At 35.4% G+C, this 20,086-nt stretch overlaps 1 protein-coding gene across 1 annotated transcript; it reads left to right on the top strand.

Annotated features, from left to right (window-relative positions):
• The first annotated feature begins 934 nt into the window (after nucleotides 1-934).
• On the top strand, nucleotides 935-1,633 carry LOC113359496 (ribonuclease H-like). Its single transcript, XM_026603117.1, has one exon. It carries the CDS (start codon nucleotides 935-937, stop codon nucleotides 1,631-1,633), a length of 699 nt encoding a protein of 232 aa, XP_026458902.1.
• The last annotated feature ends 18,453 nt before the right edge of the window (nucleotides 1,634-20,086 follow it).

Genomic DNA, 20,086 nt, shown 5'->3' with positions numbered 1-20,086 from the left:
TGAAAAAATAGTAAGGAACTTCCTATGGTCTGGAGATCCTGCTGTTAAGAAGCTTATTACAGTGAAGTTTGATGAAATCTGTGCTCCAATAACTAAAGGTGGATTAGGAATTAGAAGATTTGAAGTAATAAATAAAGCACTCCTCATGAAGTTACTTTGGAAGATACAAAAACATAGAATGTTGAGTGGACCAATTTCATGAATGCTGAATACAAAGATAGAAATGGTGAATGGGTGACAAGTTATAGAAAATCTTCAATATGAACAAGTTTAAAATGGGTTTTTAATGATGTACAGGAAGGGAGTAGGTGGCTGGTGGGAGATGGAAAAGATATTTCTGTGTGGAAGGACAAATGGATTAAAGAAGGTACTTTAAGTGAATTGTATCCTACTAATTCATTCATCAAACAATGCAATAATATGAAAGTCAGTGAGCTAATTAAAAATGGAGAATGGAAGATACCAGCAAATTTATCTACCTTCTTTCAGCTAGAGGATTTACCAAGTATAGGACATGGAAAAGATAAGCTCATATGGACTAATGATCTGGCTGGAAAGTTTTCAGTGAAGGGCGCAGTGCAGTTAATAAGAAAAAAAATTCCCTTGTATCACATGGGAAAAACAAGTATGGAACTCAACTTTAAATCCTAAGATTTCAACCAATATATGGAAAATTCTTATAGGATCATGTACAATAGAGGAGAACTACAGAAAAAGGGTTTTCATACAGTTTCAAAATGTTATTTATGTGGGAATGGTCAAGATACAATGGACCATATTTTGTGGTATTGTGATTTTAGTGAAAAAAATCTGGCACTGGCTTGGAGGGATGTTCAAATTTTTGGATCCTTGTAAATTTAAAGATGTTTTGGATTGTGCTCAAAAGAAAAGTTCAGCAGTAAGAGAGGTTTGGTTTATAAGTGCTTTCACAGTAATGGTGGAACTTTGGTTTGCCAGAAACAGAGCTTGTTTTGATGAGGAAGTTCCAAATTTGGTGCAATTCAAATTGAGAATGATGCAGTTTCCAAAGGAGAACAGTGTAAGAATGAAGGGTACAATAAATGGATCAATGTATGACATGAGCATTATGACATTGTTTGGCATCAAAGGATTGAAAGCTAAAACAGCAATGGTGAAAGAATGCAGTTTCCAGTTCCCTGAACCTAATCAAGTCCTCATTTGCTGTGATGGAGCATCAAAAGGAAATCCTGGAAAATCTGGTTATGGATTTGTTGGAAGAAGTAATACTGGGAGTTATCTTGGGGCAGAGGCTGGAGGTCTAGGAATAGCCACAAATTATATTGCAGAGGTGATGGCTTTAATCTATGCAGGTGAATGGGCTGTAAGAAGACAATTCTTAAATGTTTGTTTCAGCTTAGATTCAAAAGCAGTGTTGCAGGCATTTAGCTCAGGGAATGTACCTTGGATAGTAAAAAACAGATGGGAAAGAATTCAAAAGAAGCTACAAAGCATATCCTTTAGACATTCCTTTAGAGAAGTTAATTTTTCAGCAGACAAAATGGCAAAGAAAGGTGCATCTTTAAGAAGAGGAAAAGTAATTGTATATGAAGAGAAACCTGCAATTTTGGGAGAACTGGAATGTGAAAACCAGGCTTATTTTAGGTTTTTCTGATTGTTGGGCCTATTGTAAATTGGGCTAAATTTTTTATTTGTACTTCCTTTGGCACTTTTTAGTTAATTCTGTTATGGGCCTGTCTATACAGAATTTGTTTGTGAAAAACCTTCGGTTGTTTTAGCAATAATATACATATGATTTAGAAAAAAAAAAGCAATTTCATACCAACCATATTCTTCTTCACCATAACTAGTTCAAATGACTCAATTGAACTAGTTAGAGAGTTGTTCAATTGCAAGGAAATCTTATGTAACTACACAAGACACAATCGAAGCAAAAACGATTTGATTCACTCGAATCAGTTCATGAACTTTATAGCCACGGTTTGCATTTAACATTCCTTAGTTAATATGAATAAGTTCACAAACAATCGTCTTTAGATATAACCAGCTTAAGTTCGCAGACTTAGTTCGCGGACTTAAGTTCCCGGAAGGAGTTCTCAAACTCCAGCAGATATTCTCGGGTCGAGAACTTCCGCCAGTTCGCGGACTGAGTTCGCGGCTCTTGTTCCGGTTCTCTTGATCAACAAACTTCGCAAACTTCGGTTCAAGGAAAAAGGACTTATACATATATGTGTTGCCACACAATGCTTATATCCAACATTGGTTATATAATCTAAACTCTCATTTCAATCATTGAAACATTCTTAGAGGACGTTATATAGTTGTTATTCACAAACCATTTTTCGTCAAAGCAACTTTCAAAGTGATTGAAACATATCATGACTTTCGTCACTAGGTAAAGATGAACTTGGCCAAAGCAAAAGCTTATCAACACATATTTCGAGAAATAGATAGGCGAGATAAACTCGGCTCGAAATAGCAAATGTGTATAATCAAAGTCTATATAGCAAAACGACTTTTGTCTCAAGATAGGAGATATAGTAGATAGACTTTTGAGTGATAGATAAGTTCAAGTCTCCACATACCTTTTAGTCGATGAAGTTCCACCAGTTCCTTGAGTAGTCCTTCGTCTTGTATGATGATTTCCATGGAGTTCTTGAGCTCAACCACACTTTCTATCCTAGTCCGAGACTTAGCTATAGTAAACTAGAAATCAAGACTTATAGTTTTGATCACTAACATTGACAAGCATGCTTGAGATAGCAACGCATGCGAGTTCGACCGAGCAATGCTCTAACACTTTATATTTGAAATTCTTTATCTTCCATCTTCGCCATTCATTTTTTTGATGTTAAAATGATTTCGTCGTCGGTTTCACCCCTAAGTCGATACCGCCTTACAATACGAAATAAAGCCATAAATTCCACAACTATTTCTCTAATCTTTCCAAATCGAATGAACAAAGCTATATGATCACGGTTATGAGGGTTTGTTGTGTTGGAACAGAATTTCTCATAAATTTTCCCCCAATAACTTTGACTCATAATACCTTTCATTCTCCGTTCTTTACCCCTGTTTGGATATTATAGTATGTAGTTTCTGCAAAGAGAAAGATATTCATCTAGAGTAAATTTAGGACTAGTAGCTGCCATTTTTTTTGGAGATTTTGAAACAAAATGTTAACTATGAGACACACATATATATATATATACCACTGAGGTGTATAACGGCTATAAAAATAGTTTTTACTTGATATTTGTGTCAGATAAGTACATTCTAATTTCAAAATTAACAGTTCGGTTAGCAGATAAAAAGTTGCGAGCAAACCGAACTGCAAAGTTCGGTTACATGGAAAACAATGAGGTAACCGAACTTTTATTGGAAGGCTCATACACAAACTGAACATATATTTGATATACAAACCACTCTAAAACAAACCTAAGAATGGAGTTGTGTGATTTCTGCATCAAGAGAATGACTTTTCCAACTTGTGCAAAAGCAAAATTTTGAGTCTCCAGAGAAGAATTCGGCAACCTAACATATTATACTAAAGTTCGGTTACCAGGTAAAATAAAGATGAAACGAACTTTTATTTGAAGGCTCAAACACAACCTGAACATATAAATGTTACAAAATCCACTCTAAAACAAACTTCGGTGTGTAAATTTGTGATTTCTGCATCAAGAAAATGAGGTTTGCAACTTGTGGACAACTCAAAATTTGAGTCTACAAATATTAGTTCGGTAATGACTAAAAAGTTACGAGAAAACCGAACTTTGGAGTTCGGTTGTCTTGTTAATTTATGTGGGAACCGAACTTTTATTTGAAGGCTCAAACACAACCTGAACATATAAAAGGTACACAAAGAACTCTAAAACAAACTTCAATGTGCAAATTTGTGATTTCTGCATCAAGAACATGAGGTTTGAAACTTGTGGACAACTCAAAATTTGAGTCTACAGATAATAGTTCGGCAATGACTAAAAAGTTGCGAACAAACCGAACTTTGGAGTTCGGTTGTCTTGTTAATTTATGTGGGAACCGAACTTTATGATCGGTTACCTGCTGAACTTTCACAGGTTGCCGAACTAGATGTTCGGTTTTCTGCATAAAATTTCTGACTAACCGAACTTCTCCCTGTAGCCAAAACATTGGAGAGTTGTTGCACTCTACTTGTAAAACAAACATAAAATAAAAAGACAAACCCAATTAAAACAAATATAAAAGTGTTACACATACCAAACTACGAAATTCCTTTAAAACACACAAACATACGAAATTAAACCATACGAAATCCATAACTAAGATGTTTTTTGAATCTACTACCATACGAAATCACTTACGACCACTGCGACGAGGCCTTTTATTTCCTTTTTCACTACGAGTCTTAGATGGAACTTCCTCATCAGTTGGGGTTTCATCTCCTCCACCATTCTTTGAACCTTCTCCTTGTTGTCGACTTGAACCTTCTCCTTGTTGTCGACCCCTCTTCATTTTCTTAGACGGACTTGCCTCTACCATTCTTTGAGATATAAGCTGCTCCCACTGGCTCTGGTACAAGGTTTGTTCCTTTGGCGACATCGACTCTCCACTACGGATTCTAGTCATCCATTTCTTCAACAATTTTGTACCCTTCTTCACCTGATTCCAATTTTTACCACAAGTAAATATATTTTCAACAATTTGTAACAACTTTAAAGATAAAGAGAAGACATGTACTTACCAAATTATCCCATAACTTAATGGCTTCTTCACCACAAATTGGCATCTCCTTTTGAGCTCTCTTAGCCTCCCTCTCCTTTTCCTTCGCCTTCGCCTTATCAGCAATAGCTTGTTGCTGTCTATTTATCACAATAGGATGACTAATTTCTTGATAAAACTCCATATAATCTTCTTCATATGCATTTACATCTTCTCCACAAGGTACTAAATCACCTAAAGGTAAGTTGTATTTGTTTTGTTCATTCCAATGTCTTACCGTAGGAGTTGGTTCATGTTTTGGCACAAAGGAATTCTCGTTGTTCTTTGTTCCTTGAACCATCAAAGTGAAATTTTCATTCTCCTCGTCGGGATCCATTTGGACACAAGAAAGTTGTCTTAGTATTCTCCTTGGATTATAAATTGCATAGCCTTGAGGATGCCAAATTGGTCCATAGTAAGCCGTGACGGAAGAGTAACCATTCAAATCATCTTCATCTACAGGGACATCATCGGGTACGGCGTATGGGTGAAATACCACATCGTTCACCGTTAGATCATCCAATTGTTCCCTCAACGAAGCCAACTGCTCTTCTTTAGACTTCTTTTGTGCGTCCAAAAACACCCATTTTCCTGTTGTAGGTTCGTTATAGGGATAATTTGGAGTTTCCCTCGCCAATACCAATTTAGGGAAGGGGTTGTAGATCCAAACCTATGCGAATAAACAAAAACATTTACCACATATATGAAAATTGAATTGGAAGCAGAAAATTTTAGCGAATAATTTGCTAATTAACAATGTAGAAGCTCACCTGAACAAGAGTTAGGTAACCTCCAATTTGAGTTGTTTTAATTCTCGACCCTTTGCTCATATCTTCTAAAACAAATGCAATCACCCCAGTGGCCCAAGAGTAGTTGTTCATCTCATCGAGATTCTCCAAAACCTGTAGATAATGTGCATTTACCTTATTTCCAGAAGTGTTGAGGAAAATGACAGTTCCTAGCTGATATAACCAATAAGCGGTGACATGGTGCTTAAGCGTCCCTTGTCCATCACCAGCTTTCCCTTCTTCACCTTCTGAGCTGTCCCTTCAAATGATTTCTTCAACTTTACCAACTTAAATTTCTTGACAATCTTCTTCAAGGATCCATTTGCTTCTTTGGGATTATACTCATCGCCACGTTTAGGAGATTTTACAGCACGTCTAAACTCACACTGAGACTTTTTTGCATCCCATATTAGACACTTTGGAGCCAATGCTTCAAGAAATTCATAACGCATCGAGGGTTCGTAGCCTTCTCGAAGACATTTACCTTCCACGAGTAGGCTGGTGATGTTCATGCAATCATCGGGAGTAATTCCCATCTCGCCAAATGGAAGATGCATTGTATATGTCTCGGGATAATGTCTCTCGAGAAATGCGGATACGACAACAACGTCAAAATCCACATGTTGGAGCTCAATAGCTCTCCACAAGACACATTCTTTAACCTTCGCCTGAAACTCGGCACACTCCTTGGAAAGATCCCATTTGGCCGCCTTTTGACGACGAATACTACGAATTGTATCATTATGATCCTACGAAAAGAACATCACACTATTAATACTTGACGAAACATATCCAAAAAAATAAAAGAACTCATTTTGTTAGTTAAGAATACCTTTGTCGCATAGATCTTCGCAGCCCATGAGTGTTTGTAGCCAAACAATGTTGTCCCTCCATCATTCGGAGTACCATAAGTTGGGCTCTTCGGTGATAAACACAAGTTAGCAGGTGGAATGTGTGAGTATCTAGCACAAGGCGGTTTCGGCTTCGATTTCTCTTTAACAAGACAATTTCTTGCTCTTCTTCCCCATCCCCCTCTTCTTCCTCATCCTCCTCTTCGTCCTCTTCTTCCTCTTCCTCTTGTCCTTCTCCTTCTTTGCCCTGTACTTGGTCTTCTTCCTCTACATCTTCAACATGTTCTCTTTCTTCTTCAAACTCTTCATTTCCTTCATCTTCTTCATCATCATTCTTCTTCAACAACATTATCAATTATATTCTCCTTCATCACCTCTTGAATGACATTTTGGATTACGTTACGAACATTCTCTTGGTTCACTTCCTGTAACGATCCCCCTCCATGTTTATCATTTTTAGTACCACGGTTTCGGAGATCCAAATGTATCCTACCACGAGCGGTGGGGGTTCTCAAATCTTCATCTAGGTGGAGATTAGATCTTTTTCCTTTTTTTCCTAATGAATCAAAACCACGTTATTAGCTAAACAAATTTTTTTCTTATCAAATAAAATTGAACATGGGACTACATCAAACACAAAGGTGTTAACAGACTAAAGTTCGGTTATCTAGTATATGAGATTCCAAGTAACCTAACTAGGAGATCGGTTAACTGGTTTAAGTTGCGAGGTAACCGAACTACATAATTGGTGTTGACAGCATGAGTTCGGTTACCCCCTAGAAACTGCGAAGTAACCGAACTATATAATACCAAAGTTCGGTTACCTATATAAATTTATCGACTACACCGAACTCTAATTTCCCATACAAAGAATTATGCAAATTTTTCATGCGAGCTTACCGAACTACGGAGTTCGGTTACCTAAAAATTCATAAAACTTATGACATTGCCGAAGTGTTCTTCGTATTGAAAGTTCGGTTACAAAAAAACTAGGGTTTTTCAAAATTCTCCTAGCCGAAATGTTTATTGTAACTACCATTTCCAATGGGTTTTGATAATTTCTAATCGATTTCTTCAACAAAAAACGAATTAAAAGGAATCGGTATGAAGGAAATTACCCGCGGATTTGCATTTCACTCGAATCAGACTTCTTTTTTGCTGTTGGATGATTGATTTGGCCTCTCAACTTTGCTTCAAGTTGTTTATCAATTTGCAATTATTTTGGGAGATTCAAGATGGATTAATCGACAATGAATTTTTTTCGAATGGACGATTAACGTCGATGTCTACGAAGAAGAGGAAAAGAAAAGAAGAAGAAGAAGAAGAAGAATAAGAAGAAGAAGAAAAAGATGAAGAAGAAAAGGGAGAGTTTTGAAACTGATTAAAATCAGTTTTTTTTTAGGTTTTAATTTAATGGGTTAGATTAGTGGGTAGCGGTTAGATTAGTGGGTTATTAGGATTAGTTATAACCTTAATTAGAATAAGAACAGATTAGTCTTCACTAATCATTTAGGACACCCTTTAAAATATAGGGTGGAATCACAAAGAAGTCCCCCACCAAAATGGGCTAGTGCCCAAAAAATCGTTCTTTAACAAATCTCTTTTGGGTCCTTCAAATTTCCATAAAAAATATATTTAGCCCACCTATAAAATTAGATTAGGCTATTAGCATTAGTGATTAGAAAACCTGCCTAATTTGGGGCCTATCCCATTTATTTGGGCCCTATGGATACAAAACAAAAATTATTAAAAGATGAAACTACTGATTTACCCTCTATCAAATACTAATACTATCAATTTATCCTCAGTAAATCCTAATAACAAAACTAAAAGGTAAAATCAAAATCATATAACTAAAAGCTTAAATCAAAATCAAATTCAAGTTCATTTTCATCTCCTTCTCCACTTCTAACCGATTCTTCTTCTCTTCTTCTCCCCTAAAATGTCACGAATTAAGTACTTTTCTAGCAAACCCGATCCCCTAAATTAGGTTTTAGCAACATGCAATCACTAAAAATTCATTTTATTTTATTTTTAAATCAAAATTTCCTGGGTTTACCAGAATCGGTTTACGCTAGTGTATTTGTGAACCGATTGCATATACAAACGGTTTATGTTCATGCCTACAAAGACCGATTATCTTGGATGTGTTTTCTGTTTCGAGAAAATTGAACCAGAATCGGCTTACGTTAATGCCCACATAGTCCGATTCTGGTATGGAAGAGATAACCTTTGACCCGATTGTACAACCTTTGATTCCTTAACCGCTATGCCCATAATTGGATTATTTAAGGGTCCACATAAATCGATTGTTATTGATGTTCCCCATAATCGATAGATATGGTACACCTACATAAAATGATTCTGGGTTAATGTGAAGAACATCAAGCACAATTTGTTTATACTAATGCACACATCAACCGGTTCATTAACCATGTTTGAATTTTTTCACAAATTTTGAAATTTTTATCTTTATATTATAGAGCATGAAAATATGAATTGAACGCAAAAAGAATGAGATCATTCCGACATCGGACGAAGAAGTTATGAGCAAAACAATTTCATGAAATACCTAGATTTACAATCGGTTTATGTGGGCATTAACATAAACCGATTATGCGGAAACAAATCACAGAAAAACTTTTAAATATTACAATCGGTTTATGTTCTAATCCTTATAAACCGATTCTTAGAATCGGTCTAAGAGGGCATGAACATAAACCGATTCTGGTTTGATTTTAAATAAAATAAAATAATAATAATCATGTTTTGATGATGAATCTAGATTAGTTTATTTCTAGTTTAATTTGACTAAACATCAATAAATCACCCAATTAACACTAATTAATCAGGGGTAAATGAGCCATTATGTTTATGAAACATAGTTGGACAAGGGGTTATCATTTTTACTTTTTAATGGCCCTTTTTGTCCTGTAGTCATAGGCCCCAATTTTACATAATGGCTAATTAAAAAAAAAAACACATTTCAATCCATTTATACATATAAAACCCAATATTCGTGTTTCTTTCTTTTAATAGCTAAAATCATTTGATCAAGCTACCTTTCAAAAGCCAAAAGAAATATCAAGGTTTTGTTGGCCATGCCTCTAATCTTCCACGGTGATGGTGCACAATACTTTTTTTCTTTCTTTTTGTTTTACTTGTCAGTGCAACTATAATACAAGGATAATACAAGATATATTAGTCAAGCGTATTTTCAAGTGTGACAGTGTCATTTAGCTCTAAAAATGACGAAATTCCCAAAATATAGTTAGTGTGTATAATATAAAATTTTCATCATTGAAATTTGCGCCCATTAAGATAAATGTCTGGCTCCATACATGATTTCAGGTACCTTTGTGGATTTACAACACCTATCATTATTACACCTGAGTATTCGTGGAAACTTTTTTTAGCCCACCCATACATAAATCCCTGGCTCCATCGCTGACTTGCTGCATAGTTTTAATCAATTTTTTATCTGTGGTTTTGTTTTGCAGATGCGTACATTACCCTTTTTATGATCAGTCATAATTTTTTTTGATGTTTTCTTTATTATTTAAAGAGATTCATAGATTTTTTTTTCTTTTGAAAATCAGTTTCATTTTATAAAACTCTGTTTCTTTACATTATGAATAACTAATTTTATTTGATTCTAATGCGTTTGCAGTTTGCTTCTTCTCTGATGGCGTTTGTCTTTGTATGTGTTGTGATTCAAGCGTTTGTTGAGTATCTCGTAAAGCTTTTGCTTGCAGGATTTGTCTGTGATGTTATCTATGGTACCTATGATGTTTTGTGGAAGAACAGTCGGATCCGGTTCAACTCGCGGAGTCTATTACTTAAGTTATGACGTATTTAAGATAATTCTAAAAGATTCAAAATTCAAATTGTCAGCAATGCTTGTAAAGTTTGTTATTCAAGGAAAGGTTGTTACCTATTTTTACTCGTGTGTTCAACTATCAGTTGTTATTGTTTCTAAACATACCAATATTCTCATGCAATTTGTTTCCATGATTATAGTCAAAATATATCCAAGCATGCAAGTCCAATATTTTCTTAATACCCCAATCTCTAATCCAAGCAAAAAATATAAAGTTTTCATGACACACAAAACATACGAGCCTTCTCAGTATGTAAATTGAAAACCCTAGCAATCTTGGTGAGTTAGTCAACAAGTTCAAAAAAGCAACACTTGATCTGGGTGATACTAAGGAAGTAGTGTTGTTTCATAAGGATAATAACAATGGTGATGAAGACGATACCAACTGGGAAGCAATTGCCATTGAGAAAGCTATTATATAAGGGAGAATGAATTATCAGACTGTCGAGAAATTCACTAAGCTCACTTGGACTTTCATTGCATCATAAGAATTAAAAATAGTCGAGATTGAGACAAATATTATGATTTTTAAGTTTAGTAACTGGAATATCCTAAATAAAGTCATTGAACCAAGGTCATGGAGTGTTAACAAACATATTCTAGTTGTGCATGATTACATCAAAGATTGGTATATACTGGGAAGCATTGGGGTTTTCAACAGTTTCGGATTCAGTTGAAGTAACTCCTACCAGAACATATGAATGTTTATGTTGTAACCAAAATGAGTGAAGTTACATGAATAGAACCATAAGATGCAATTCCAGTGGGAAGTGATCATGTCAAAGTATATGTTAATATTATTGATCTTTCCATGCTCCAAGGAAAGATGTCAAAGCCATCACTAATGCAAGTGTTACTCGTCTGCAGAAGTTCTTTTATGAGAGACAACCTATCAGCATAAGCCCAAAATGTTATTATTAGAGCACTGCTTGGTCGAACTCGCATGCGTTGCTATCTCAAGCATGTTTTTCAATGTTAGTGATCAAAACTATAAGTCTTGATTTCTAGCCTATTTATAGATGTCTCGGATTAGGACATAGTTTGTGTAGTTGAGCTTAGACTTCAGGGAGCTTATCACTTGAAGACAAAGAACTACTAAGGAGAGCTTGTGGAACTTCATCGACAAAAGGTATGTGGAGACTTAAACTCATCTATCACTTGGAAAGTTTATTTCTACTCTATCTCCTATATTGAGACATAAGTCGTGTTACGATATAGTTTTCTCTATACACATTTGAGATTTCGAGATGAGTATATCTCGCTTACAGATTTCTCGAAATATGTGTTGGTAAGCTTTCGCTTCGACCAAGTTCATCTTATATCATGAGAAAATTGCCGAGTAACATCTTACATGGTTTGTGTGATACAATCATTTGGTGTAAGACTTGGAATGTTTAGATAATGATTATTTCAATATCTTGAAAATTGCTTTGACGCTAATAATGTGTGAAAATAACTATTATCATTATAGAAGGATGTTTCAATGATTGAAATGAAGAGTTGAGATTACATAACCATCTTTGGATATAAGCATATATAGTGTGTTCGCACATTAATGTATAAATCCATAAATCGGGATCCAAGAGTATGCATATGTGTGTATACGAAATTGGTGAAGGAGACGGGTTAAGTATGTGTACCCGTACGCATACTGGCGGAAGTTTTTTAACCGAAAAATTCTGCTGAGTTTGGGAATTAACAAGCTCTTAACTAGTCACCTTAATTATGCGTACTCGTACGCATACTGGCGGAAGTTTTCGAACCAAAAATTTCTACTGAGTTTGGAAACTAAACCAAATCAAATCCGGTTGCTTAAGTATGTATACCCGTACGCATACTTAAGCTGGTTACTTTATCAAATCGGTCAGTTCATGAACTAAAACATTTATCAATAAGGAGTGCAATCTTTGCAAACCGTGGCTATAATGTTCATGTATTGATTCGCGTGAATCAAACCGATTTTTCTTCAATTGTGTTCTTGTATAAATCCATGAGAATATAACAATTGAACAACTCTTTAACTAGTTTCATTTGAGTCATTTGAACTAGTTATAGTTAAGATGAATAAGGTCGATATGAGAGTAATCATATGGATAACCTAGGTTAACTATTTGTGAACCAACATGGTGTACACTTTTAGGTACGGTTACGTAAACCTAAATGAGGGTACATTTCATTTGTGTGTAACAAGCTAAGTTCGATCAAACGGTTGAAAGATATTAGCTTGTCTGAATCAGGTTTTTCATCTAACGGTGATTATTGAATGTTTTGTTACCAAGATAACTTGGATTTCAAACCCTGATTTGAAAACTATATAAAGGAGAACTCTAGCAACTGGGAAACCTAATACCCACACCTCTTGTTTGTTACTAGTTGCATAACTAGAGTCGATTATCCTTTAACCTTAGGTTTCCTCTCGAGACCCTGTAGGTTAACGACTTGAAGACTCATTGGGATTGTGAAGCCAGACCCAACTATTCTCTTTGTAGTTGTGTGATCTGATCTTGCTGTTTCTATCGTGATTGAGTGCAATTGTAAAATTGGCTTGAGATTTATATCTTCGATAGGCAAGATAGAAAGTAATCACAAACACCTTCGTCTCATTGTTTGTGATTCCACAATAACTTGTTTCGCTAGTCGATTAAGTTTATTGTGAGGCGATTAATAATACTAGGCTGTTCTTCGGGAATATAAGTCTGGTTTATCAATTGGTTCCTGTTCACCTTGATTTATCAAAAGACGGAACAAAAACTCTTGGGTATTTCTGTGTGAAACAGATTTATTCAATCCCATAGACTTTTCTGTATGAGAAAGATTTGTTTATCAAGTCTTCGACTTTGGTTCGTAGCAACTCTTAGTTGTGGGTGAGAACGGCTAAGAGAATGAAGTGTGTTATCCTACTGGGATCAGAGACGTAAGGAGCACAACTGTACCTTGAATCAGTGTGAGATTGATTAGGGTTCAACTACAGTCCAGTTCGAAGTTAATTGGTAGTAGGCTAGTGTCTGTAGCGGCTTAATACAGTGTGGTGTTCAATCTGGACTAGGTCCCGCGGTTTTTCTGCATTTGCGGTTTCCTCGTTAACAAAATTCTGGTGTCTGTGTTATTTCTTTTCCGCATTATATTTTGTTATATAATTGAAATATCACAGGTTGTGCGTTAAGATCAATCAATTAGAATATCCAACCTTTGGTTGTTGATTTACATTGATTGACACTTGAACATTGGTCTTTGGTACCGTTCCTCTTATATTCAATCGGGCTCGCAGATTTCTATTTGCGGATTGCGGATTTTAATTAAGAGTTAGAGATATTAAACTCTTTGATATATTTTATTCTAGATTGAGTCTGACTGTCTAGTTGATTCTCTAGAAAGTTTATTAGAGTAAGTCCTCTCAGATTGCCAAACGAATTGTTGAGTGTGGTTGTTAGACCCCCGCATTTTCATTTATGTTATTAAACATTGTAAAGGATATTGTAAGGATGCAGCTGACTATCTAGCTGAAGCCCATGAAAAACCATATTTTTTTGGAAAAGATAACAACATTAGGAAGAACATCTATAACATCACCTCTTGTGTTGCTCCTACTTCTAAAAAGAGTCAAAAAAAAATCTGTCAAGTCTACTACCTTTGTGCCATCAGAAGATGGGATTGTCATGGTTATGGCCTTCTTACTCAAGAAAGATGCTCATGTTGATTCTGAGGATTTGAGGCTTGGAAAAAGAGATAGAATTTCTGATGGAGTAGATAATAATCAGTCGAATGTTGAGTCTTTAATTCCCATTATAGCATCTTGGATAACAACACAAATATCCAAAATACTCACATGGTCACAACTGGAGAGAAGTAAATTTCAGGCGCAAATAAGGAAATTCAGATATCAAAAACTCATCTTAGTTCATTAAAGAAATTTATAATTATTGAATTTTCTTACTACTTGAAGTTTCCACAATTTTTTTGTATATGTGGACAAAATCTATCTCTATTTCTGCATATCATTCTCATCTAGTTGCTTCATTAGGTAAAAACACCTCTCTTCGCATAATTTTATTTTACTAGCTATAATTACTAGTTTTCATTGTTATTCTTCTATCCATATCACTAGTAAATTTTTTAACGGAAATATCTAAGGATCCCAAGTTTGATTCCTGTCTCTTTCATAAACCCATCATTAAGATGGTATATATGTGTAGCCCAAAAATTGAGATCTACGGTTAGTATCAATAGTTTTCTTTTACATTAATAGTTACATATTTTCAGATGGACCAATTTAACCTTGTTAGAGCATTGCTTGGTCGTACTCACAAGTGTTGCTATCTCAAGCTTGTTGTCAAATTTAGTTGTAAAAACTATATCTTAATTTCTAGTATACAAATAGTTAAGTCTCGGACTAGGATAAAAATGTAGTTGAGAAACATTGGATCACGACAGTTATCATTGCTTTCTACCTATTAAAGGCGAAGATCAACCGAAGCTTTTAGAGAACTTCATCAACAAAAGGTAAGTGAAGACTGAACCACCTATTTGTCAAGTTATATTCATCTTTCTATCCATAAGAGGATGTAGCATAATTAATTAGACTATTATGAATATTCAAGAATTTCGAGTCAAGTTTATCTTGGTAATTAGTTCTCGAAATATAATAACTAAGATTAATGAACATTTGTTCATACTTGATGAATTTCGGTTAATGACAATTTATTGTTCGCAATCCAAATTATAATTCAAGTTTTATCGTTTAAAAAAAACCTGGAACGGTGATATGTGTCATTGATGTTATTCGGGAATGTTTCGAATCGATTTTGAGAGAAATATAAAACTACTATTGATTCAGATATGAGACAGTATTATCGGTCTTACAAACTGGGAAAACTGTTATAGGTATGAGTCGTATTACATGTACTCGTACACGTAGCGGAAGTTATATATCGACTTGCATTTTTGGTATGCATATCCTTATGCATATCATGTAAAAATCTATTTGACTCGTGAACCGGATCGGTACGCATACCCGTATGCAAACAGAAAAGGAACCGTGGTCACAAAACCGGTTTGGTATCCATACTGGTACACATACCAAAATAGTTATGCGTTCTGGAACTCAGTTTGTGTGTCCATAGCGGTACGCATACCAAAATAGTTATGCGGACTCCGGAACCGGTTATAATCTTATAAGGTACACATACCGGTATGCATACCTAAATAGTTCTATGAACTCCGGAATTCGGTTTTGGTTAAAATTTCACAAACCGGTATACGTATTGTGACTAATTTGACTCATGAACGTCTATGGTATTTGTATCGTACATATACTAACCATGTCGATCATTCTCAAGTGGGATAAGAATATTTCTACGAGATAATTAGCATTTGATCAAATCTCTAAAAACACTAGACTTATTCAATCACATGATTGCAACTCAAGGTTAGTGTCTTATGTGTTCATGAAAATGGATATCAAGCTTATAAGTTCAAATCGGCTAGTTTCGGCTAACCACCTTGAACATAGTCTTTATACACGGTTCGGTTACGGTTTTACCTAACCAAAGTGTACATTTTGTTTATGTAAATCATAAAAGATTCATCTAATGGTGGATATTGATTGCTTGTTTCCAAAGCTATTTTAGCTTAAACCTAAAGCAACTTATGCGTTGAATGTCTATAAAAGGGGAACTTCAAGCAACTGGGATCTTTGAATCCTAACACTAATTTTTGGTGTGTCTTAGTTGTAACTAGAGTCGTCCTCTTTCTAAAATTTTAGGGTTTAGAGACTACAAAGACTTCATAGGGATTCGTGAAGCCAGGTCTAGTTATCTTTTATTTTGATAACTCGAGTATCCTGATCTTGATCGATAGTTGAGCTGCTCACTCGATCAAGATAGATAAAAATCATCAAAGTTCTCTTCGTCTTAAAAAACTTTGTTGATTCCACAAGTTTTATACTCGTGAGGTGAATAGTAATCTAGGTTGCACTTCGGGTTGCATAAGTCTGGATTTTGAGGTTAGATAGACTTTGTCTATTGCTATCGGTTTCCATCACCTTGATCAAACTTTTTGATCATAAAGGAAATCATATATAGGCTTAATCTTTGGGAGGCAGATTGGTTTAAAGTCTTCAATTGAGTTGAAGCAACTCTTAATTGGTGTGACGTCAGCTAAGGGAATCATTGCGCAGGATCCTGCTGGGACTCAAGAGGCGTAATGAGCGTGAATGTACCTGAATTGGTGTGAGACTGAGTTCGGGATCAACTACATTCTAGTCCGAAGTTAATTGGTAGTAGGCTAGTGTCTGTAGCGTCTTAATAAAGTTTGGTGTTCAATCTGGACTAGGTCCCGAGATTTTTCTACATTTGCGGTTTTCTCGTTAACAAAACTTCTGGTGTCTATGTTATTTCTTTTTCCGCATTATATTGTTTATCTTTATAATTGAAATATCACAGGTTGTGCATTAATCAATCATAGTACATACATCCGACCTTGTTTGTTGGATATGACTTGAATGATTCTTGGACATTGGTCTGTACTATCCAAGTAATCTCTTTGTAATTAGGTTCACGAATTTGATCCTCTAAACATTTTAATTACAAGAGAGACTGAGATATAACTCTATATATTATTCCTTGATTGGGTTGAACTCTCGGAGTTGTATTGAGTTTGTCCATACAGATTGCCTAAGAAAAAGTTGGTGATGTATTTTTGGTACCCCCGCGTTTTCAATTGGTATCAGAGTAGACAAACACGTTAATACCTAATAAAATTGTGTTTGAAGCAGTCTGACTATATGGACAAGAGTTCAATCTTAATAAACACACCGCCAGCATTTGATGGCACAAATTTCTTATGGTGGAAAATTGTTATGCGTTCCTTTTAACAAGCCCGTGATTTTGAGACATGAAAACTTGTAGTTATGGGATACGATGCACCGACAGCTGCTAGATACCGAGCTATTGTTGCGAATCCATTAGGAGAATATAGTGAAACCGAGATAAGTGCTGCAAAGCATAATTTTGATGGATTAAACGCTATTATCTGCCATAAGCCCAGATCTTCAGCACCATGTGACTTCGTACAATAAATCTAAAGATGCTTGGGATATCATAGAAATTGTATTCGAAGGAGATACCTCAGAGAAAGAATCTAGGCTTCAAAACCTAAATTATGACTAAGAAAATCTTCGTATGGATAATGAAGATTCGTTTGATGAGTTTACGCAAAAGGTATCTGGAATTGTTAATGCATATTTTGCGTTAGGGAAAACCATTCCCCAAAAGGACATTGTGATGATAATTCTCCAATTTTTACCAGCAAGATACGAATCTAAGAAACATGCCATCATGGAAGGAAATAGCCTTGGTACACTTTCCAGAAACACATTGGTTGGAAAGTTTAAGATCTTTGATCATGAACTGCAATCCAAAGCCGGAAAGGATATTGCGTTCAAGGCACACTAAAACTCTTAAAACTGAAAGTGTTGACAACTTTGAGAACGATCCTGTTGATCCTGATTTGTCAGATGAAGATCTTGATAAATCAGTTTCACTGATCACAAGTGAGTTTATATAACTTCTTAGCAAAAGAAATAAACGGTTCTCCGGAGAAAAAAGCTCCAAGGTCAGCTAAGCCACATAACCGTAATCCTGTCAAAAACATAGATTCTAATGATACCGACGATGAGGATATGCGACAGTGCTTCAGGTGTAAAGGATTTGATCACTTTGCTAATGAGTGCCCAAATCGTAAGAAATACACTGGCAACAAGAGTCTTGCTGCAAGACTTGATGAAACGTCTGATCATTATGATTCTGAAGAGGATGATGGTTCAAGTGTTGCACTTTTGGGTGAAATTATCAACTTTGAGAATTATATTAATACTCATGTCAATCTTGATAATTTAATTGATGAATCTTTATCAAAATCATTGGAGTATGTTATGGATTTTTCGTATACTAATGAAAATTTTGTTAATGTTTCAGGTACCCTGTGTTTAGCTGTCAACATCGTCCCTGAATCATTCTCCAAACAGACATGTCCTTATTGTACCAGTGAGGGTCACAGACTCACACAGTGTTTCAAACACAAACATAAACTAAGGTATGTCAACAAACTGCAACAAAGGGATGGTCGTTTGGCAAATATGCTTAAACTTGTTCAAAAGTCCAATCCTGAGGTACAAAAAGTTAACTTTTATTCTTCTAAAAGATCGATTGATTCTAAGGAAAAGGTAAAATCTCAAACAAAGAGAAGAGTCTGGACTAAACGCTCCGTATTGAAGGATATTATCATTTCCATGCAAGAATCTGGTGGTGAGCGATCTTTTTCTCACCTCAACACAATCTAATTATGTTGAAATGTGCATCTTGTCTCATGTGACCTTAAAAAAGATAAAAATTGTGCACATCAGGGCTTTGGATCGGAAAAAGTGGGGGTTTAACAACCACACCCAATATTTCGTTTGGCAATCTGAATAGACAAACTCCAATATACTTTCAAGAGATCAACTAGACAGTCAGACTCAATCTATAGAAAGGTATATCAAAGAGCTATATCTCAATTTCTCAATTCAATCTACAATCAAACAAATAGGAATTTGCGAGCTCGATTGAATAAGAGAAATAACTTGTACGGTATCACAAACCAATATGAAAGTATCAATCAATTCAATCAACAACCCAAAGGTCGGATTCAAGAACTAATTGAACTTAATGCACAACCTGAGATATTTCTATTATATAACAAAATATAATGCGGAAAAGAAATAACACAGACACCATAAATTTTGTTAGTAAGGAAACGGCAAATGCAGAAAAACCTCGGAACCTAGTCCAGCTTTGAACACCACATTGTATTAAGCCGATACAGACACTAGCCTACTACCAATGAACTTCAGACTGGAATATAGTTGAGACCTAATCAATCTCACACTGATCAAGGTACGGTTACGCTCCTTACGCCTCTGAACCACAACAAGATTCTACGCACTCGATTTCCTTAGATGATCTCACCCACAACCAAGAGTTGCTACGACCCAAAGTCGAAGACTTGATAAACAAATCTGTCTCACACAGAAAAGTCTATCGGAATAGATAAATTTGTCTCCAACAGAAATACCTATGAGTTTTGTTCCGTCTTTTGATAAATCAAGGTGCACAGGAACCAATTGATAAACCAGACTTATATTCCCGAAGAACAGCCTAGTATTATCAATCACCTCACTATAATCTTAATCGTATGGAAGCGAAACAAGATATTGTGGAATCACAAACAATGAGACGAAGATGTTTGTGACTACTTTTAATCTTACCTATCAGAGATAAATCTCAAGCAAATCTTAGCAAAGATAATACTCAATCACGATAGTAAAAGTAAGATCAAAACACGCAACTACAGAGAAAATAGTTGGGTCTGGCTTCACAATCCCAATGAAGTCTTCAAGTTGTTAACTTACAGGGTTTCGTGAAAAACCTAAGGTTACAGGAGAATCGACTCTAGTCGCAACTAGCATCACACATGAGGTGTGGGGATTAGGTTTCCCAGTTGCTAGATTTCTCCCTTATATAGTTTTCAAATCAGGGTTTGCAATCTAAGTTACCTTGGTAACAAAGCATTCAATATTCACCATTAGATAAAAACCTGATTAGATTCAAGCTAATATATTTCAACCGTTAGATCGAACTTAACTTGTTATACACAAATGAAATGTACCTTCATTTAGGTTTTAGTAACCGTACCTAAAGGTGTACACTAGGTTGGCTCAAAAGTAGTTAACCAAAGTTAGATATATGAACACCCTCATATCAACCTTATTCATCTTTCAAATGACTCAAATGGAACTAGTTATAGAGTTGTTC

This window comes from Papaver somniferum, chromosome 3, assembly GCF_003573695.1.
Source record: "Papaver somniferum cultivar HN1 chromosome 3, ASM357369v1, whole genome shotgun sequence".
Classification (NCBI taxonomy): Eukaryota; Viridiplantae; Streptophyta; class Magnoliopsida; order Ranunculales; family Papaveraceae; genus Papaver; species Papaver somniferum.
Note: the sequence above shows the minus strand (reverse complement) of the source record. Positions and strands in the feature narration are given on the sequence as shown.

Bases quoted from the DNA above. Each gene is read 5' to 3' on its own strand.
- LOC113359496 (XM_026603117.1), top strand. From the start codon at position 935: ATGGTGGAACTTTGGTTTGCCAGAAACAGAGCTTGTTTTGATGAGGAA.